Raw genomic sequence first — 24528 nt, 5'->3', positions numbered from 1 at the left:
TAAATAGTAAAAACATTTATTAAAAAAAATAGCTCTTAAAAATATCATCTCCTGTGTATTTGATTGAGATTTTTTTGAAGATTTTTCCTTTTTTTAAAATTATTATTTATTACTTTTTTGTTCATTTATATTTTTATAGCATCAAACAATTATTATGATATAAATTTTTATTATGGCAAAACAGCAAAAAAAAACCCATGTGATTTACCGAATCTGCTAAAAACCCTCCGTAGTCCTAAAGCTCCAAAAAACCTACTCGTGGTATGTAAAACATTGCAAAAAATCCCCCCTTGTATATCACGCGCCTGAAATGCGATTTTTTGTCCATAAAGTGATATATTTATGTGTAAAATTACTGAAATACCCTAATGACTTCTTCTTTCTTATTCTTCTCCTCCCTCGTTCTTCTTCTTCCTTATTCTTCTTCATTCTTATTGTTATCCATACTTTCAGAATTTACACTAAATTCATTTTTTTTTATTTAAAATCCGTTAAATACAACCAAATTCGACACCGATCCCAAATTTATCACAATTAATCGACCGGACATGGATCTTTTTCTATTTTACCAAACCCAGAAATATTTCTTCTTGTGTTTTACAAAACCCAGAAATAGCAAACCCAAAAAATTAAGAAATAAATTTGACATCAAGATTTGAAATCAATCTAAGAAGAAAGAAAGAAACGGTGTACGGAAGAATTAGGGAGAAAAAAAAATTGGGGAAAAAGAGATAGAGAAAGAAGAAAGAAAAACCTGTTTGCTTCTGGTTGCAACGGCATACGGAAGAATTGGAGAGAAAAAATAAAGAAGAAAGAAAATTGGGGAAAAAGAAATAAAAAAAAAAAAACTGGTATCGAGCATTTCTTCCTCTTCTTGTTTTCCTTATCTTCTTTCTTCTCTTTCTTTTCTCCTTCCTTCTTCCCTACTCCAGCCACTTCTGCCCACCATCTTCTTTCTATTTTTATTCTTTTCCAATTCTTCATTCTTCAAAGAAGAATTGAAGATGAAGAAGAAAAAAAAAAATTGAGGAAAAAGATGTGTGAAGAAGAATTTGGGGAAGAAAAGAAGAAGGATTGGGGAGAAGAGAAAAAGAATGAAGCGAAAAAGAGAGAACAGAAGAAGAGAGAGAAATAATTGGAGAAGAAGAAGAGAAAAATTGAGGAAGAAGATGTGTGAAGAAGAATTTGGGGAAGAAAAGAAATGGAAGAAAGAGATTGTGGAGAAGAGAAGAAGAGATGAAGAAATAACAGAAGAGAGAGAACCTGATGAGGGTAAAATTTAACGCCGTCAGTGTGATTTAAAAGGAGGGGCGAGTGTGCAACGTTATACAAACCACGAGTAGGTTTTTTTGAGTTTTAGGACTACGGAGGGTTTTTAGCAGATTCCATATGGGTTTTTTTGCTGTTTTGCCTTTTATTATTATTAAATTTTTACATAAATAATCTATCAATTTTTAACAAATTTTTAATTTGCTTATTATTTTTTATATTATATATTATAATAAAAAAACAAAAACTTAAAAATTAAAAGGGATTGGGACGGGGGAGGGGGGCTGGAGCCCTCCTTGCCCCCACATACATCCGCCCCTAGGTAGATGTATTAATATCTTCGCAATCATCTATAAATATAACATAATATTTTTATCACCTTAATTTTGCACATATGAGTAATTCTAATGGCTTCGTGTTTCTTTCGACCGAATGAAATGATAATTTAGCCATTTTCCCTTCACACAAAGTTCACATTTAGTTTGAGTGTTTACTTTTGTGATATTTAGTTATTTGAGATTCACTAATCTTTTTATAGCAATTAGATTAACATCCATTAATTTACAATGCCATAAATTGAAACACTCAAAACCGTATTTTGTTCTGCCGGATCGGCATCTGTCGACACAACAGGAAGGTCGACGCCTGCCGAGCTTACAATAGAATTTTCGAAAACATCCATGATGTCGACAATTTGATTATGCAACTATATTCTCACAATATATCAACTATTTATGTTACGATTGTTGGAAAATTAATATATCGCGATAATGTAATTAATTAAATAAATTTGATATAAATATAATATATCTAAATAAATTTGATAATTATGTCGAGTCGAGGTAGAAATTTTCTCCGTAAAAAAATATTTTCCGGTAGAGCCGCTGATTTGTGGCGCAATATTTTCAAAGATAAAACTCCATTCATCTTCAAACTATGTAGCACACCAATATTTCAGAGATCTGACAAACTAGAATAAGGGAACTTGAGCAAAATCAAAATGCGTTTGCTGGAAACTGTAAGTGGAAACTAATTTGTTGGATAGGAGAAAATTGGAGACAGAGAAAAAAGAGATGCTTGATTTGTAGTCGAAGAATGGGGCGGTAATGCTAAGCCAAAACTTCCGGAGTTTAATAGCCAGTAAGCGCGGGGCATAATTTTGGCAACAGTCGACCATTAACTCTTGTAATCGTCGAAATTTATTTTATTTGTAATGATTGATTTGATTTTTTTAATTCAAAATAATTATTTATCATACATGCAGACAATATTAATTTTGGGCTATTTTATTTTATTTTCTTGGGCTTAAAAAAAAATATTTTATTTTTTTGATTTGGCTCCGGTGCTAAACAGACTTTTTTTTAATTTTAGCATTCACCAAACCAACCTAAATCTACAACCACGACCGCAACCAAGACCTTTGAGCCCGAGATAAAACTCATGTTTGTGTACTTGTGTCATAATCTGATACGGACGAGTGGTACGTGCGTCTGTGGCTTACCGGCATTTATATGTTTAAATCACACTATTAATAACCACTATACAACCAACATGCATTTCAAAACACCAAATAATTGATTTCGAAAATTACGAATTTAATTCTAATAATTATATAATTAACTGATTTTTCCTCCACTTACTAACTTAGCCACAAATATAATTACACTCTAATTTCACTACAAGAAGGAGATTAATGTTGTGATTTTTACGTGGTTCTAATTATTATTTAAGGTGTTTGGTATAGGAAATTTGAGGAAGAGAGATAGAAATAAATTTATTAATTTTTGGTTTGTTTGCAACTAAAAATTGAAAATAAAATTTATTTCTGGTTCCCTATCTCTGGAGAGAATTAAAATTTATAGGAGAGCAAAAAATACAATTTGTATCAAATTATTTTTATTCCGCATAAAAAATCATTTTTATTGTTTCTTCCAAAATATTCTCTTCCATCTCCATCACTATCCATCAGCTGTGATTGAAGGGTTCTACATTTAAATAGTAGGTTTTTATGATAGCTTATTATTATTATTATTATTATTATTATTATTATTATTTGTAATCCAAAATAATATTGAATATGGAAATGCTCAAATCGAAATCAAATAACAAATATGATTAAGAAAAAATCCAAGTTTTGCGTTGCACGCGTTCTTCTTGGAGCAAATTTGGTCCGTCATTGGTTGCTTCCTACGATAAAGCGAATCAATTACGGATTAACGATTCCACCATGAACAGAACCAAGAAAATCTTTGGAAGTTTTGGAGGAAATTGAAAAGAAAGAAAAACATAGAGTAAGTGAGTTGAAGGTATTTTGGAGTTGATTCACGTGATTTTGTTGGTTGGTGAGTCTTTTAATTTAAGAAGAAGAACAAAAATTGCAGGGCTACAAAATCCGATTAAATTTGAAACTGTCAAAATAAATTAATCAAATAAAAATAAAATTTAAATTAATTAGATTTTCTACGTTTGGGCCGAGCCCACGAGCCCAACGACCCAATCTTGAATATATATATATATATATATATCCAAGCCAAAGCCCTAGCAAATTTAATCCAATATAATCCAGTTGAACAATAAACGTGAGTTAATAATGCATATAAGGAGTGATGATTTATTTATTCTTTGCACGTGGGACAAGACTAATTCTATTCTCCTTCTTCTTTCACACATCAACATTATTAACTTGTGCATTTTTTTGTATTTACAAAAAATAAATTATAATTGATTCTCACGTACACTTCTTTTAGTTGGAGTTTTCTATTTTTTACAAAATAAAATAATTAATTCTTATTATCCATGATAATTTATATATATATATATATTTATGCAATTTCACCCTTATACCAAACGTACCTTCATGTAGTTATATAAATCAAAGAAAATAAACTATTCCATTCGAATCAAAAGCAATGATAATGTGAAGCATGAATCTTTACAAGTTAATACTTTGTCACAAGTCCCACAACAAATTATATGTTCTGTTTAGATATATTTTGGATGATATTTGGATTTTGTATTTTTTAGGTTGACGAATAAAATAATATTGGCAGCGATTACGGTGCTGACATTAGCACGGTACTGATTTAATATGAACCGTTAAATTAAAAGTTTATATAATTTGGTGGTGCAGTTTAAATAATCATAGAATTGTAATTTTATTTTACCTAATCATATTAATATGTTGGTATGTGAAAGGTGATTGCTTGCTTTTATATTTGTTTAAAACCAGAAGTCTATGTGTGTTTTTGTTACCTTATCTATGTGACTTTTTAAATTTTAGTACGTGCTATTTATCTATTCATATTAAATACGATATTATTATTTTAGTAAATTTATTAAATAATCATAAAAATAATATGAATTACTTTTACTGACGGTTGTTTAAAATATAGTACGGCCAAAGATTATTCTTTCGGTTTCTATATATATATATATATATATATTTTTTTCTTATATATTTGAAATATATGTAGCTATTAAGCATTCCTGTTAATGGAAGTCTGTGTGCTTTTAACAAATTATATACTACCTCGGATCATCATCAATCTATCCGTTTATTTTTTACATGTTAATATTTGAATATTAATTATTATATCAAAATATAGTACAAATCAAAGAAAAACGACAAAAATATTTCTATTGGTATCTTATAATACTAATGTAATGACATTTGTACAAAAAATTATTCAAATATAAGGATATTTTTAATGTTAAAAACAATGACGCCAAATGAAAATGGATAAATTGGCGGTGGACGGAGGTAGTATATGATTTTTTTATTTGTAATGTGTACTATTAATGTATTTATATGAAATATAATATTATTATTTTAATAAGAAATTATTAAATAATTATAATAATTTCTTTTATTGACACATTAGAAAATTGTGATTTAATTATTTCTATTGTGTGCTATTTACCTATTTATATAAAATATGATACTCCCTTTGTCCCGGAACTATAGTTTTGGTTGCGTTGAACACGAGATTTAAGGAATCTTGATATTATATTGATAGTGGGTAAAAAATATAGGTAAAAGACATTTTTGCTCATGTGAGTATATTAGTGTAAAAAATAGTGAGAATTGTGTAATAATAATGAAATATTAAGGATAATTATACAATGATATAATTATTTATGGAAATAAGACTATTGTTTTAGGACGGATAAAATTAGTAAACAAGACTATTATATTGGGACAAAGAGAGTATTATAATTTTAATAAATTTATTAAATAGTTATAAAAATGTAATGATTAATTTTTACTGACAAATTGAAAAAATTACAGTATGACCAATATATTATTTTTTGTGGGTTTTTAGAGTTTATGTTTTATTATATATATATATATATATATGTGTGTGTGTGTTGTGCTCTTTTGTTTTAATGCATGTGATTTTCAACCCTTATAGTGTGACAAAAGATAGCCTCGTTTAAGTATACTTGGTAATCTTTTTAAGCGAATATATTGAGGAATCGAGATTTATTTAGAATTAAATAAATTCCGATTTGAATTCTATCAAATGTAGCTTATATTCGAAACCCCGGAATATTATTCGAATCTTCTTATTTCTATAGTGATTTTTCACTTATTATGTTAATATTGAATTCATTTGAAGATGAAGAATGTCATATTAAACTATTTTCAAGAAGGGATTGCATGGATGCTTCCAAGTGGATGTCTATACAATATTAAATAAAGTGTGGAATGCAAATGAAGGTAAAAATTAAGCAAGTGCTATATATAAATGCGATAATTACTTAGTCATAACTATGACTAAGAGTTGAAGATTCTACCGTAGATTTTCTCCCGACATTTCAAAAATTTCCAACAATAGAACACTTCCTTAGTTACTATAATGATTAAGGAAAGAGTTTTTTACAGTAATGTAATAGCACTGAGAAATTACGTATTTTCTAGAATATTATTTAACTTCTTAATTTCATTTGAAAATTAAAATTTTCAAACTATGAATTATATTAAGAAATTTATACATAATACCTTCTAAAACATTTAAATTTATTTTTGAATTTCTTGAAACATAAAGTTTTATAATTTGGAGAAATATGTGAATTTTGGATTAAAATTTGAAATTGCACCTTTTCAAAAAAGATATTTCTTTATCTATAAATATGACTTGTCGTTACAAAAAAAAGGTACTTCTTTCACCCCACATATGAAACATTTGGTTTCTCGCATGAGAATGAGAATGTAAGTAACAAAATAAATTAAGAATTATATGATGTGATGAGAGAAATATATATATATATATATACTAATTATTTTCTATTTTGATATGATGTAGGTAGAATATACCAACATAGAAAATATTGCATAATATGTGAGATTGAAATAGTACAAAGTTACATATTACACTCTCAATCACAGAGTCATATAGAGAGTGAAAATACGCAGCCGTATTTCTGAAAACTTCATTGGGATACACAAATTCTTTTCCAACCTTTGGCGTGCTCCATTTTTACAAACATTTTGAATATTGTTTATTTTCTCTTCGTACCAATTTCACAACTCAAAGCGTTAATAGAGTATAAATATTATATATGAAAAATGACTTTACAACATTCAAAATATATTTATATCCATGATTACTTGTACAATGCGCATTGAATTTTCTAGGTAATTTCCGATCCGACAAGATTCACACCTTTTCTTACATATAATATACAAAAACTTTGCGATTTCGGTAATAATATCAAGCAAATAGTGTAAATTCCCAAGATATATATATATATATATTTATACATCACATAAAGAAGTAGTAGTTATAATAATAATAATAATAATAAGATCTTTAATTTGATATCTTCTTCGATAAGGTTACAAATGGAGGTCCATTCGTATATTCATACATTTATTCTTGCGAAATTTAAACACACACCAAAGAGAAAACGAAAAACTGAAGCAAAATCAAGCACTGTTAGATGGTATGAGCTAGTGTGGTACGCCACACCTAATTGATTCCCTTATTTTCATTTATTTATGTTCCTTGTATAAGTATTTCTGCCATATTTAGCGATATAGATATGATGAGAAGATCATTCATTGTGGTTGTATTGTATGCATCTCTACACCCCGCCAGAGAATTGGAATAGAGTAGGTATGAGTCTTATGGTGGTTGAAAGGAAGCCTAGAATAACTTGGACAACAGTGAGGAGGGACGTAAGGGTGCCAGTTGCAGTCGACAGAACCGGACAAACAGCATCGCTTAGTGGAAGCGCAACAACAACACGACAGCTTAACAGTTGCAACAAATCGAAGGGTAAGCTGACTATAGTGAAGGCAAAGGTTCCATTTGAATTAGTGACAGTTGTTGCAACGGTGGTGTTGCCACCGAACGGATTAGGGCAAACCAGACGAACAGTTGTATTGGCAAGGGGAGGCCCGCCGGGGCAACTCCCTGTGGGCGTGCAGCAAAGTGTCCCATTAATGCTGATAAGTCGGGTCAGTACTTGACCATTTGCGACATTCGCAACAGCCAACAAGGAGAGGGCAAGAAAGAGCAAGTAAAAGGGAGTGCTGTTGGAAGCCATTATATTGCTTTGTTTGATTTAATTAATTTCTTTGTTTTGTGTGAACATTGTGATCCAGAAAAACTCTATTTATAGACGATTTTCCTGCACTTGGAATTCAGTTTTCTTACAATATTGATTTATGTAGGGATTTGCTACACATTTTGTAGGACTTGTAGGGCATATTATTAAATATAATACCTCAAGTTGAACTTAGAGTTAATTGCCAGCTTCACTACTTGTTGACAATTCCGATTCTAATTCGAGTAACTGAATGAATGGCCCGCAACCATATATGTAATTGCATTATATATTATCAATGGTGAAATTATGTGTTTGTATATTTTGTTCTTAAGCAATAATTCAAATTATAGTATATAGTTTGAAAAAGGAACATTCTTTTTAACATTCTGGCCTTTAAGCGAGTCGTGTATCTTGCACATCGGCACTTTAATAGTTCTAACGAGTGTGATACATGGCTATTTTTAAACATTATCTACTTAAGGTAGAAGAATTACAAGACTAAAAATACATTTTTTTTATCTATTCTTAGTTGGTTTCAAATCAAAATTTGGAACACGTGATAGGTAAAACATATACAAGACTAAATTACATTTTCACTGAACTTTTATGATATATAAATATTTTATTTTGGATGGTAAAAGGTATGAACTTATTATCTAACAGCATCAATTTGAAGAAACATATGCAAAGATTATCAAATCTTGAGATCTTTGTGAGATGGTGAAAAGATAAAACCGGATAATATAAACTTTTTTGAAGTTGTGCATGAATTTGTAAGTGATAAGTTATTGTCCTGGTTTAATTTCTAGACTTCTAGTGGCTACTCAACTTAAAGAATTCTAACAAGACTATAATTGAATAGATATTTTCTTTAACTATTTTGCTAAATTTTATGGTAGCAAAATCAATTTTATTTATAGCTGACATTTCAAGAAAGAGAAATTATATTTAATTTATAGCTGACTTTTCAAGTTGAGGGAAATGCATATATTTTGCCATTCTGTTCGTTAAGGGGGATAAAATAAAATATTAATAGTAACTAATGTTTTGATTTTGAACGTCAATGGTTTTCTTAGGTCTCGAAAATGGACGGTGTATGGGACAAACCGATTTTGTTTGTCCATGAGAGATATCTAGGCATTGTGCTTCCAATAAAAAGTTTTCAACTCATTTTCCTAATAAAATTAACGGTAACTTTCATTAAACTCTTTGATTCTAAATTCAATTTCCTATTTACTCCTTATACACTAAATTCTTCTCATTTACTCCATATTCTTATTAATTTATTCTTCTTTACTCTCTATTCACTTAAAATTCCTACAATATCCTTATTATTATTATTTTTAACTTCAATTTTTTTTTTTTTGTTATCTTCACATATAATTCTTAATTTCTAACATATATTTTCACTTTTTATCATTAAAAAATAAACAAATAAATAGATAGATAACGATATGAAAAGTAAATAATTATAAAATATATATATATTTGCAACCCTTAAATAAAAATACAAAATATTTATAGAAAATATCAATGTATACTCAATTTTACAAATACAGTTAAACAATAAGTAGATTAATTTTATATATAAATACTTACAAGTAAATTACATATATATATATATATTTAAATGTTCACAACTATTAACTTTTAATACAAAGTATTTATAAAGAATATTAATTTTTGATTGAATAAAATATAAATAAGTTAATGAACATGTACTTCGAAAATTCTGTATCGTTCGTCGTCATTTTGCGAAAAATGAAATAATAAAATTGATCATTGGTTACACCAATTAAGGGTTTTGAGTTACATTAGGTATATAGAATTATAAATAAAATATTATTTTGAGGGCAAAATTGAAAATTTATAGGTGAAAGTGTGTAAAATTATAAATGGCCAGTTGTGAAGAATAATTAGGGAGTTAAAAGAAACAAATATATAAACGGGAACCGACAAAAAAAACAATTTGCGAAATAAGAATTTTAGGACAATTAACCGAAAAAATAATATACTACATATATTTTTTATTTTTATATTACTTACACGTTTTCTATACCCCATATAAAAAAACAAATATCAATAAGGATAACCGAGAGTAACCGTGTGATTTATATGCATGTCATAAATCACCTCATCACATCAATCCAATCATCTCTTGCATGCAAGCTCTATGTGATTTGGATTTTTTTGTACTATCGTAGTCAGAAAATTTGTTCACTTAATTACAGGTTTTCCGTTGCATTGTCGCGTATCGGCCTTGTCTAATTCAGATAAGTCACAATATATCAACATGGTGTATGAGTCAAATATCGGTCAAAATTTTCTATAGAAATTTTAATACTTTTTAAAATTTTAATAATAACAAATAATTAAAATACCTAAAACTAATGAATACATACAATAATTTTGACAAAGTCAACAAATCTAATACTTCATTCGTTCGCCAAATTTATTCTCACTTTTCTTTTTAGTCCGTCCTATAAATTTGTCCCATTACTAATTTTGACAAAGTCAACAAATCAACATTTAATTATTATCCTTGTTGTTTTTATACATAATCTGTCAAACAACAAAATCATCAAAATAGCATGTGTCCAACAAAATTGAAAGCAAAAGACAATATACTTTCTGAAAATCAAATGTAAGAACACAATAGACAAAAAATAGGATCCAAGATTAGGGAAATGATATCAAGGCAGAACTTGAACTTCCCTCTTTCGACTTTCTTCCGGCGATCACACCTAGCGACGCGCAGCGACAAGACAACAGTTCCGGCGACTTCCTCTTCCGGCGATTTCGAAGCGACTCGACAAACGATAGGGGAAACTATTTTGACGGCTCAGTCTACAACCTAATGACTCATACTTAGGGACTAACCCAACCGCCTCCAAACAAAACCCCAAGCCAACGGACTCGATCTTAGAACCCTAAACTCTAATCGACCGATTTTCCCCAAAACCTCACAAAGAACACCCAGATGAACAACTTACCGAAGGAATAGAACTAGAACGACTGCAATTTTGGCAAAGAACAAAACCCCCAAACTTACCGAGAAGAATGGCAATGAAGATGAACCGGAGAGAAAACTGAATCGCGATACACACTGTCTCGAATGAAAAAGGAAGGGAAGGGAAGGGGACTGTGATTTATAAGGTACGGGTCGGGTCGTGTCAGAAAATCGGGTAGGGTTAAAGATTTTTTTGTTGCAGGTTGGGCTTAGTATTGGGTTGGGCCAAAACATATCTAACATTCTCCACCTTTCTGGCCAAGTCATTTACCAATGGTTGCTCCCGTAGGGATGCATCATAGCCTAGTGACATTTTTCGAGTAATCAAGTCGCATGGAAATTGCCCGAGAAGATTCACCCATACACAATGAACCTACATTCACAAAAAACGTTAAGTAAACCCTGCACTCATAAGCAAACATTAGTCCTGCAGAAACTAATAGTTCATTCAAAAAAGGAACAACTTAACGCAAAAAAGAGGCAACATGCGAACTCCACCTTAGAATTAATCACAAAGTATATACATGTCATGACACCACAAAGAAAGACATAGCGTATGCTCATACTAAAGGATCCTATCACATGCTTGAACACATAGAAATACAAAGACAAGCATATATCACACCAAGAAATTCGACGTTGATCACAAAGTAGCTATTAAGAATATAGGTTTGCACACATTATCACAAAGAAAAACAAAATATATCACAAAGCCTAAGCAAACACTATCACAAAGTTTAGCAAACTAACATGCAAACACTCAGATATTCTCGAGAAACTAACATCCTAGATTATTCACTTAGTCTAGAACACACATCGCACAAAGCACAAAGGCAAACAACAAAAAAACAAATCACAACAACAAGAGTTGATTTACTCCACCTAGAAAACGAATGATTCTTTTTACACAAAGAAGGGAAAAAAACAGCAATACTGATTTTATTTTTTAAAAAAAATCTTCACAGGTTCTATTAAAAAAAAAAAAAAAAACCTGCACAGAATTTTACTTATTACAAAATTTTCAGCATCTGTTTTCACAAAAAAAAAAAAAAATCGAAAATGCCAATTTTTCAAAGAGTTACCATTTCACGAATATTCACATACTAAAGGTAAAAAAAAAAAAAACAATCAAAATTCAATCAATATACATCACATAAAGGTTGACTACATAAAGCCATAATTAATTGATCATTGGATTTAGTTATTTGATTTGTGTTATTTACTTGACTTTTATTAGCAACACTAGGACATTTTTTAATATAATGGTCTACTCCACCACAACCATAACATTTCCTAGGCAATGACTTATAATTCTTTTCTCTATATTTCTTTTTATTGTTATTCGATGATTGATTATCTTTATTGTTGTTGTTTTGATTATTCCTATTGAAAACTACCTTTTACATGCAAAACTTCGCCAATTGAATTTCCAATTGATTTAGTAGCTACTAAGTCTAATTACTTGCTTTTTAAACCATTCATTACTATATCTAAAGTAATGTTATCTCTACCATATTTAATTGCGGATTTAACATCACTATAGAAATCGGAAATGGCATTCAAAAGCACAATCGAAGAATATTCATCAATATATTTATCTCCACTCAACTTTATATCTTGAATTTGTTTAGTAAAAACATCTATATTCTCATCAACACTCTTCTTAGTGTCTAGTTTGAATTGGAAAATTTTTTCAAGCAAAAACAACTTATTTGACAAAGTTAATTCCGTGTACAAAGCATCTAACCTCTTCAACAATTTTTTTGCACAAAAGAATTTACCTACTTTCCTAAGCACATTATCAGTTAAATGCAACATAATACACGCACATGCACATTCATCAATTTCAACACCTTTTTCCGTAGGTGTATCATCATCAAATGTACCATCTATTGCTCGTGAAAATTTTTGAGTAATTAAAACACTTTTCATTCTTTGTTTCCAAATAGTAAAATCTATTTTCCCATCAAACGGCTGCATATTAAAAAAAGTACACATAGGAGCAGTCATTTAAAGAAATAAATTGTCCACAGATGAAATCACTCAAAAACATAATCCAAGCAATCACAAGATTTGCAACAACAACAATCTAGAGCAACAAAGAAAATGAGATTTTCAATATTACACAATCAATCTCTGCAATCAGTAGATTCACCAAAATCCTAATATAATATGCAATCAGCAGATTCACCAAGAATTAAAAAATGAAGGGTTTAGCCTTTTACCAAAATCGATCTATTACCAACGATCGATTTACCCAAAGATTCTGCCCGAACTTAATGGTTTGACAATTTGGCTCTGATACCACTATTGTATTTTTATACATAATCTGTCAAGTAACAAAATCTTCAAAATAACATATGTCCAACAAAATTGAAAGCAAAAGACAATATACTTTCTGAAAATCAAATGTAAGAACACAATAGACAAAAAAACAAGATCCAAGATTAGACAAATGATATCAAGACAGAACTTGAACTTCCCTCTTTTGACCTTCTTCCGGCGATCATACCTAGCGACGCGCAGCGACAAGACATCAACTCCGGCGACTTCCTCTTCTAGCGATTTCCAAGCGACTCGACAAAAGATAGAGGAAACTATTTTGACGACTCAGTCTACAATCTAATGACTCACACTTAGGGACTAACCCAACCGCCTCCAAACAAAACCCCAAACCAACGGACTTTATCTTAGAACCCTAAACTCTAATCGATGGATTTCCCCCAAAACCTCACAAAGAACACCCAGATGAACAACTTACCGAAGGAATCGAACTAGAACGACTGCAATTTTGGTGAAGAAGAAAACCCCAAACTTACCGAGAAGAATGGCAATGAAGATGAACCAGAGAGAAAACTGAATCGCGATACACACTGTCTCAAATGAAAAGGGAAGGGAAGGGAAGGGAGAGTTATAAGGTGCGGGTCGGGTTAAAGGGTTTTGGGTTATGGGTTGAGCTTGGTATTGGGTTGGGCCAAAACATATCTATCAACCCTTCATTCAACACTTATTTACAACAAATATCACCGATTTTATTATCTTCTCTTTTTATTTACTTCACTTTTTAATTAAAATTTCAAAAATACCCTCAATTAACTATCACTTTTACAATAAAGTATTTATTTTTCTTAATTCTTGTAACAAGCCCAAATGGGCTAATTTTAATGAACGGAGAGAGTATTCAATTATTAGCTTCCATTCAATACTTATTTATAATAAATATCATTGGTTTTTATTACATTCCTTCATGATATTTTTTTTTTAATTTTTAAATAATTTTAAAACATACCTCAATCTATCTTTTTATTTACATATTTTTTACTTTTTAAATAAAAGATTTATTTTTCTTAATTTATATCTTACTCAAATATTCCAATTTTACTGGAATGAGTATAATTTATAGTAATAGATTACTTTCCGTAAAAAATCTTTAAAAAATAATTTTAATTGAAATTATAATTAAATTCAGGTTATTCAAATCTTAATTTTATATAAATATATTTGAAATAATTATTAATTTTAATATAAAGGTCTCCCTTACTCCTGCAACATTTTCATTTTCCAAACATCCCTCGAATTAGATTTTCTTCTTCAAATTTGCAAAAATACATAAAGAAAAAAAATTAGAAAATTCGGTGATTTTGTAATGGGATCGGAACGGCCCAGGCCGTTGCAGCTACGAATAGGCCAAGTCAGACCAGACTCTACCGATATGGCAAATCATGCTCAATTTAGTTTAAATCACAATATGCTTAGGGTTTACTATGATTTTTTTTAGGAATTCACAACCATTACTCTTCCCGTGGGTATTGGAAAATCTCATACCATACACAATTGTTTCAAAACCAAGCAAGTCGGATATGCTAAACTATATAAACTTATTGTAACAGTGTCAAATACTCTGGATAAATTTAGTGAAAAGAATTTGCCTTCGACCTCCTTTGAGCAAGCTCTCTTCTTAGTGATTTTTCAACCAAACTAGTTCAGACAAGTTAGTAGTCGTTCCTTAGTGAGGTAATGTTAAAAAATTATTATACCGCAAGAATCTAATTATCGAAATTAATTTTATATCAATATTATTTATCAAAATAAATTTGATAATTACGTCGAGTCAAGGTATAACCTCTCTCTATAAAACAAATACGTCCTAATAGTGCCTTCGGTTCGTGGTGTAATGTTTATAAAGATAAAATGGCGCTCATCTCTAAACTTGGTGACACCCTTATATTTTGAAGCTCTGACGTACTAGAATGAAGGAACTTGAGCTATGTGAGAACGCTAGAATGAAATGAGTTTGCCGGAAAGTGTAACCGGAACCCTTACTGGAGATGAGAGAATTAGAGAGAAAGAGAAGATACGCTTGACTTGTATAGTTGAAGAATGGGATAGTGAAGGCCTTTGATAGACACTCCATCCCTCGGGGGATTTAATGCTGAGGCGAAGATATTGGCGTTAATAGCCGGTAACTGTCAACTATAAGTTTGATAAAAGTCAAAACCATCGTTCATTATTTCGTGTAATAATCAGAATTTATTTTATTTGTAATAATTGATTTAAATTTTTAATTCAAAACTATCATTTGTCATACATGCATTTAATTACAATGTTTGGCATATATTTTTGTTTCAAAAAATATATCTTTCTGAGTTTCAGCAAAATATTTTATTGTTTCGATTTTGCTCCGGAGCTTAATAGACTTTGTGAAGTCTACCATTCATCAAATCTAATCCTAAACCCACGACCACGACCACGACCTTTGAGTTCGAGACAAAACTCATCCTCGTGTGCTTGTGTTATTATCTGATCCGGGTGAGTGGGATGCGCGCTTGTGGCTTACCAACTTTCATATGCCTAAAGCACACTATTAATAGCTACTATACATCCCACATGGTTTTCAACTCACCGAATAACCGGTTCCGAAAATTATAAATTTAATTAAAAATGAAATTTCATCGATTAAATAATTAACCAATTTTCCAACAATCCCCTACATGAGTGGAAATACCTATAATTAAGACAAGACACCGCTCAACTTGAGAGATATCGACATGTCATGATAGGTAGCTTGTGACTTTGAACCTTTCTTTATCAGTATTACTCTATGTAACAGTGGCCTAGTTGAGACGATGCATTGAACTATTCCGCCTTTTGCATATATTTAAATCAATAATATTGATATAGTGCTATCTCAACCTCATTTTGTTATAACGTTTTGATTTGTTTTGGCCATGGATCAATCTTTGGATTCATACGTGTTCTATTTGAAGTGGCCATCACTTCACACTTACATAGATAATTATATCTTAAAGTATCCAACTTTACTTTTACGATTATTAAGAGTCAATGACTCAACGTCACCACTTTGCACTTCCTAACACTCGTTGCTTTTTAGAAAATGGTGATCAAGTGTTTGTGCCGAACTATTACGACTTCGTTTTCCCATTGAACCAAAGTTTGAGATATTCGAGTGATTTGATTGCATTACCGCTATAATTGTCTCTTAATTTATGGATTTCAGACACATTTCCTTTAACATATTGCACATTTGGTCATGATGTAACTCTTTGGTTAGCGGATCTGCAAGATTTTCCAATTGACGTATTATAGTAACAGTCATAACCACAATAGTGATCAATTGTCTAACAGCATTATATCTGTGTCGGATATGTCCAAATTTACCATTATAAATTTCATTTTTATCATTTGCTATTGCATTTGGCTATTATAATATATCATTATCGGAGGTACTGACTTTGAATATTATCCAAAAATATTTTATGTTATTCGGCTTCTTCAACCGCTTTTACCTAAAGCGATGAAGTTTTTTTCCATAGTGCATCCAACTATATAAGTTTGTGTCGTAGACTTCCATAAAACTGCTTCACTTCCGATCGTGAAGACATATCCATTTGTACACAACAAATCTTTTATGACAAATATTCAGTTATCAAGATATTACGCTTAAAGTACTTGGCGATATCTTGTGAGTGTATGTCAAAGTTGAGAGTATATTTCAAATAACTCAAGACTTTCACTAGAGCAATACACAATCTAACATTTTCAGGCTGATAGCGACTGCTTTTAGCCAGACACGCTCACACTTTTGAATATTTGTATGAATATTTGTTGCATTTACACAATTTCTAAGGAGTCTTACCCTTGAGTATGATACTTTCATTACATAATTCTTCAAAAGGGGCTATATATCCTCCTCTCTGATTGCTCTGAATTGCGTTAATGTTACAACCTGCTTGATTTTCCGCGTCATTTTCAAAGTTTTTTAAGGCATCTGCTGCTTTTCCTTTTTCCTTCATTAGGTTAAGGTAGCTATATCTCGTGCAATCATATATAAAGGTGACAAAATACTTTTTGTTACCTCGAGTTTGCACATATTTTTAATAACACACATCAATATGAATTTATTTCAATGGCTTTCTGTTTTTTCGACGAAATGGGCTGGAGAAGAACTCAAAATAAATATTTAAAGTAAAAAAAAGTTTAAATATATTCTACTAATGTGCATTTATCACACTCCTTTATTAGGTGAAATTAGACTTCCTGCAAAATAAGGTGAATTCGTGGATTATGCATCACGCTACAGAAGATTTATCGGAAGATTGCTTTACTTGAACTTCTTCAGACCTGATCTTACCTATGCAACACATCAACTTAGTCAGTTTATGTTAAAATAATTGGAGATAGTGTGTAGGATGACTACGATAATGGATGGACAACTTCTCATATAGTGAAAGGTTCACTTTCCGAGTATGATATTTTTACACTTTATTGCCTTGGGGTACATGAAATTAGTGGTGAGATAATACGAAAAGACCATCTCAATTTCAGACAAAGAAAATTGAGATAATAAAACTTTGGGAAATAAATAGAAATAAGTTTGGAATTTTTGGAGTATGTACATATTCCTGCATTAAGAGATTTTTGCATTATTCACTAGTGAAAGGAATCTATTTTTAATTCTTGTTGCAGAGTCGTCTATTTATAGATAATGGGAAATTTAATTCATCCACATATCCATTGTGTCTCATTGTCATATCACGTTGGACGTGTTAAATTAAAAATACGTACATATACATATATATATATATAATAGAAAATGCAAAAATTCCAAAAATCTTCCGCATCTTAGCATAATTCTCAACCCAATTAAAAATTAAACAAATATATTACATAAATTTATACATGAGTGAAAACATTGTAAGGATTGAATTTCCACTTTGTACAATACACGTAGCTAATATCATAAATGTGTCCTCAAGATTGAACTTTTCAACTTAGTTCAATACATGAAGGTAAAGTACACACAAATTTATGATTTTCATGAGTTAACTTGTCATGTTACAAGTCATGTGTTTCTGTCCATTCACGAGTAAATCAAAGCAAGTTCAAAAATTTTTTGAAGCAGAAAAAATTCATACTTGTGCAGGTAACTCCTTTAATTTTGCTCCTACATTAGTAAATTTTCAAATGAGTTATTAAGAAAACAAGTCCTAGCCTAGTTTCTTGCAAGTCCGAACACATACTTGGGGATGTGTGTGCATTGTGCACTCCAATCTAATAAATGTGAGATTTCCACATTGAATTCAGCTCCTAACGTTGCATTAGGAGAGAATTGGGTATCTCACCCTTAGCAGATTTAGATGGATTTTAAATCCATACGAGCAGATGACTTGTCCACTAAGTCCCAATTCAATCCCTTTGTCAAACCTAGATTATGTTGTGCCGAACGAATTTCATCGAGATCACCTTATTCATGATTAGTTCACGAATCATACTATGTCTAACGCTTAAGTGTGTAGACTTCCCATTATAAATTTGGATATATTTTTTAGGAATCGTTGTTTCTATCACATCTACTAGAGATTGTTGGTAACAATTTAATCCATAATGCAATTTCGCTAACGAAATTATGAATTCATTTTCCTTGCTAGTTGTGGCATATTTCGTAGACAAATGAATAATATGAGTTTGCTTCTTGGAAGCCCAAGAAATGACATCTATCCCAAGCAAGAATACCCATCCCAATATGGAGGAGTGATCTTCGACATGATTTATCCTATTAGTATTTGAATATCCTTCTATCAACAAAGGAAATCCATAGTTCGATAAACCATAACCTCCACCGATTTTAAATATACTTGAATCCTATAGAAGCACTCAAAATTTCAATAAATCCAACAAATTGTTTTATTTCTTGTTGTTATTTTAAAAACATAGAATTTTATGTTTCTTATCATGATTGATTTGAAGGTTTTCTCCTTCATTTGTTCATCAATCATATTTACAAAATGTCTAGCTATAACCTTGCCTTACCATCTTCTTGCGTCATTAGAGATTTTCAATGTAAGCTAATATATATATATATATTCAATTGTAATACACAAATAATTTTTGAAATTAAGTACCCGAAATTTCTTGCTTGATGCATCCTCCACCATGATGCAATCTACACCAAGTTTGTCAAAAAAAATATTTAGCTGACTTCTGCCATGATCGCAACAAAAATATTGCATTCAATTTGGCAAAAGGTTCCCCAGTGTGCACAAGCTTCACACTTGTATCCCACGAAATGCCTTCAACCCTTGAAAAATGTCAAAACTTTTAACCCCATTGAGCTATAACTTTGTGAAAATTCCAAATGTTTCAATATATTTTCCAATGTATTAATTTCGTAGTTTTGTAATATAATTCTCAAATTTCAGCTATAAATCCATCAAACATTCGAACATAATGTAAGTAAGATAACCAATATTAACATGATTGAATTTATAGCACCACATTCGACATTCTAGTCAAATGTCGATCCTACATTATTTATGTACAACCATGGCTTATCCTTTTAAGACATTAAAGCTTAATTATTTGCAGTACTTACGTACACATGTTTAGATAATCAAGATATAAACTAATTGAGTATTTATAATAATTAGATTTTACACAACCCGTCAACAATAGGTTGATACATCTACAACAAGTATGTCGTTTCTGCAGATTTTCCATGACCTCCCCCATCTCTTTGGTAGGAGATTTATTTGTGTCAACCGAAGATGTCTCAAGGGTGTCTTCATCAACGTTCTTCGACTCGGGCTTATTTTTCTGCGACGTTTCAACTAGGATTTTTGTGACAAACTACTCGATCGCTTATTTGTGCGGGCATCTTCCATCCTTGATCCTTCTTTTGAATGGTTAACACCTTGTTGTACGACCGAGTAATGATCTTATCAAAAACTATGGCACCCTACTCAAAAATATAATATTCAAATATTAAAAATAATGTGTAGAGTAACTACGATAATAACTGGACAACTTCTTATTCGTGAAAGATTCACTTTCAAAAGATAATATTTCGATCTTTTATTGCCTTGGATTACATAAAGTTCATATTAGGACTTGAGAAATAAATATAAATAAGGATAACAAATTTTTGGACTGTGTATATATATATTCCTACGGATGCATTAAAAATTATTTAGTTTGTGAATGTAATATAATATAAATCTAAGTATAGAGAGAGATTTCTGCATTATAGAATTATTTAGTTGCTTAACGGAATTTATTTTAATTCTTCCTGCAAAGTCCTCTATTTATAGATATAAAGACATCCTTTGAAGTTTCAGTAAATACCCTGTTTGATTTCTGGAGACACCTTTTGAATTGAAAATTTGGGAAAAATTGTAACTCTCCATATATATTACATATTTATACAATATATAATATAAATGTAGAATTTCAAATTTATTTTACAGCTTTCATGCACACAAATGCAGCATTTTGAATCATAATTTCAATTGCAGTCACTTAGCAATGAGATATTTAATTCCTCCTCATATCCATTTTGTTACATTGGGCATTTTAAATTAAAAGTGTAAGAGTGATATGCGATCAATCACTAATTTGTGGTGATGAGAAAACTCTATTATATAGCCAAGATTACAACGTAAAGTATGAAAAATATACAACATAATTACAGCAGATTGCGGAAAATAATGAATACAATATATTCATGATTACAACAGATTGCAAAAAATAAAGAATAATATATTTTCAACTCTTTCCTTTAATACCTCCCGTCAAGCGTTGCATGGGGTATGAGCAAACGCAAAGCTTGGATCGCAGAAGCTCAAATGCCGGTCGCGGCAGCGCCTTGGTGAAAATGTTCGCGAACTGAAGATGAGAGGGCACAAACTGAGTAAGCAGCTTGCCTGAAGAAACAAGCTCACGAATGAAATGACAATCAATGTCAATATGCTTAGCTCGTTTGTGAGAGGCAGGATTCTGACCGAGGAAAATGGCACTTCTGTTGTCACAGAATAGCGTCGTAGGAAGGGTGGGCGACTGATGAAGTTCTTTGAGTAAATTAAGCAGCCAAACAACCTCTGCCCCGATGTTGGCCAAGGCTCGATATTCAGATTCACAACTAGAACGGGCAACGGTAGGTTGCTTCTTGGCACTCCAAAAGACGAGATTTCCTCCAAAGAATATAGAGTAACTGTAAGTGGAGCGACAAGTCTCGAGGCATCTGGCCCAGTCAGCATCGTAATAACCCACAACAGAAGTTTTGGGATGATGTGTGAAGTGAAGGCCATAATGAAGAGTTCCTTTGACGTATCGCAAAATACGCTTCACGGCCAGAAAGTGCTCATCGGTAGGAGAATGGAGATACTGACTGACTGTGTTATCAGCAAATGAGAGGTTGGGCCTTGTAAGAGTTAGATACTGCAACGCCCCCACCAGAGAGCGATAAAGAGTAGGGTCACCAAACGAAGAGCCAGTACTCTGCAAGGATGTGCCGGCAGCTAGTGGTGTGGCAGCAAGTTTGCAGTCTAACATTTGAGCACGATCCAGAATGTCATGAGCATATTTAGCCTGTCCAATGAAAAGACCATTAGAAGTATAAGAAACTTCTAACCCCAGAAAATAGTTCAACCGCCCTAGATCCTTAATAGCAAATTCTGTACGAGTGCGAGCAATAACCTGCTGAAGAAGAGACCGATTATTTCCTGTGAGGATAATATCATCTAACATACAATAGAAGGTATAGAAGTGACAACCCTTTCTGAAGGCAGAATAGGGACGAGTCCGAACGAGTCTGATGAAATCCTAACTTCAACAGATACGAGTTGAAACGCTGAAACCAAGCCAAAGGGGCCTGCCGAAGACCATATAATGCCTTTTTGAGCTTGCACACATGAGTCGGACTCCGAGGAAACTAATTTGTGGTGATGAGAAAACTCTATTATATAGCCAAGATTACAACGTAAAGTATGAAAAATATACAACATAATTACAGCTGATTGCGAAAAATAAGGAATACAATATATTCATGATTACAACATATTGCGAAAAATAAAGAATAATATATTTTCAACTCTTTCCTTTAATAAAAAGCACACATACACATGTAATAGTAAAGTTCCAACACAAACAAAACCATAATACATTGGAAGGTTGCCTTCCTTGTGCCGAGATACTTGAAGGGGACACAACAGTTTGGTCTACATTTAAAGAGAGAGTCCTCTCTCTATTTAGAAGCATATGTTGATGTGGATTGGGGACCTGTCATGACTCATGGAAATCAATCTGTTGGCATATTCAAAATTGCCAAACCCTTTTGTTTCTACTTTTGGCATATGAGCAAGTTGCAGGATGTTGTTGCAAGTTCTGTTTGATACCATTTCGGGAAACCTGCCAACTGCAGAGTTGACCGAGTTACAGCTTTTGGATGCATCTTGTGTGTTCTACACTCAATGGAATAGGACAAATGAATATGCATTGGACAGAGGACGTGCAGGAGAAGCTGCATGTATTGTCCTCTCATACTGGATGGCATTAAATGACCTTGAATACACTGCCCCAAAAGTTGTCACAGTCAGCTTTTGTCTTTTGTGTAATGTGTATATATTTGATATGGATGTTTGTTTGTATTCGTGGGTGAGCAACCAGAACTTAGAGAAGTATTCTCTCCACCTGTTAGAGTGTTGAGAGAGCTCATCCATGGAGGATTGAAGACGAGAAGAAGGATTCTTGGAGTCAAAGCCGAAGAAGATATTCATCCGGTAAACAACCTTATTCTTAGCTTGGTCGCTGGCCTGCTGGAGTTGTTGCGGTAGAGTAACAGCCAGTCCATGAGAGTTTGTAAAACTAAATGGAGCTTGGGTAGAAGATAGGTTGGGTAGTTCGGTTTGGTGTCTTATATGGTGTAAACCAAGTGTTTGGTTTAGTTAAGACTCCTGGATTGGAATCCCCCAGACGTAGGTTGGAAAACCGAACTGGGTAAACAAACTTGGTGTGTTGTTTTTCTTTCTGCACTTATTCAGCCATCGATTCGTGCATGAACACACACCTCTGTTATAACCGCGAGACAACTACGTTGTAAAGCTGTGTTTACGTCGAACGTTTCACAGTTCCGCTGTGCAAGATACTCGGAGGCGTTGGACCTCTTTCGTGCCCCTCTCCGCGACTTCCAACATCTGGTATCAGAGCAGCGTGCTCAATACCCCGAGTAGATCTGTCCGTGGTTCAAGATGAGTCGTGAAGTAATCTCGTCTATTCGTCCACCTGTGTTCGATGGGAACAACTACACCTACTGGAAAAATAGGATGGAGGCATATCTGTTAACTCTTGGTGATGAAACTTGGGAAGCTGTAGAGCTTGGCTGGACTCCTCCAACCAAAGTTGTGCCTGGAGAAACTCAGAACGACCCCCCAACTATCATTCTAAAGTCGAAAAATGAGTGGACACCTGAAGAAAAAATTGCTGCTGGTGGAAATGCCAAAGCCGTAAATGCCATATTTGCTTCTGTCGATGAAGTTCAGTTTCGTGTCATCTCAAACTACAAGAAAGCAAAAGATGCATGGAGAGCCGTGGAAAATGCATTCGAAGGGACTGCTGAAGTTAAAGAAACAAAACTCCAAAGGGTAGAAAGTATGTTCGAAGCCCTGAAAATGACTGATGATGAAACGATGTCTGAGTTCTACACTCGATTCAAAGATGTGGTAAATCAAGCATATGCTCTTGGCTTAGTATATGATGAACAAAGGCTGGTTCGAAAGATGATGAGAAGTGTGAACAAAAAGTTCAAAATCAAAGTCTCTACTCTTGAGGATAAGAAGAAAACCAAGAACATGAATCTTGAAACATTGAATGGTATTTTCATGAATTGGGAGATGAATCATATTGAAGAAGAAAGTTCAAAAGGGATTGCTCTTACTGCCGAAGATCTGGAGCTTGTCGGATCTGATGAAGAAATGTCTCTGCTGTCCAAGAAGTTGTCTCGAATGATAAGTGAAAAGCGTGCTCGAAAATACTACAATTCTGGAAACAGAGGTCACTATGGTGGTAAAACAACTGGAGAACAACGAAAGTATCCAGAACACAAAAGTGTTGGTTACAACAAAGAAAAGGGAGCTTATGATAAAAGCTACAAGAAGAAGTTCAACACTGCTTCTAGGCCAGAAAACTCAAGTAATCCGAAATGCTTTGCATGTGGCGGAGTTGGTCATGTGAAAGTGGAATGTGCTACATTCAAGAAGAAAGGTAAGCATGCATTTCAAGCTACCTGGAGTGATGAAGAAGGCAGTCAAGAATCTGAAGATGAAAGTGATAATGAAAGCGTTGTTGCTTTTGTTGCCAAAGAAGGAGAATCTAGCAAAGGAAAAGAAAGTGTTCCTGAAGAA

General features: G+C 32.2%; 1 protein-coding gene across 1 annotated transcript; it reads right to left on the bottom strand.

Annotated features, from left to right (window-relative positions):
• Positions 1-20896: 20896 nt before the first annotated feature.
• Positions 20897-21877, bottom strand: LOC127263947 (uncharacterized mitochondrial protein AtMg00810-like). The gene has a single exon (XM_051293268.1). It carries the CDS (start codon positions 21875-21877, stop codon positions 20897-20899), a length of 981 nt encoding a protein of 326 aa, XP_051149225.1.
• Between the last annotated feature and the right edge of the window lie 2651 nt (positions 21878-24528).

The sequence above is a fragment of the Andrographis paniculata genome, unplaced genomic scaffold (genome assembly GCF_009805555.1).
Source record: "Andrographis paniculata isolate CXL003 unplaced genomic scaffold, ASM980555v1 Contig69END, whole genome shotgun sequence".
Lineage (NCBI taxonomy): Eukaryota > Viridiplantae > Streptophyta > Magnoliopsida > Lamiales > Acanthaceae > Andrographis > Andrographis paniculata.
Note: the sequence above shows the minus strand (reverse complement) of the source record. Positions and strands in the feature narration are given on the sequence as shown.

Excerpts from the sequence above, each read along its gene's own strand:
- LOC127263947 (XM_051293268.1), bottom strand. The coding sequence starts at position 21,877 with ATGTTAGATGATATTATCCTCACAGGAAATAATCGGTCTCTTCTTCAG.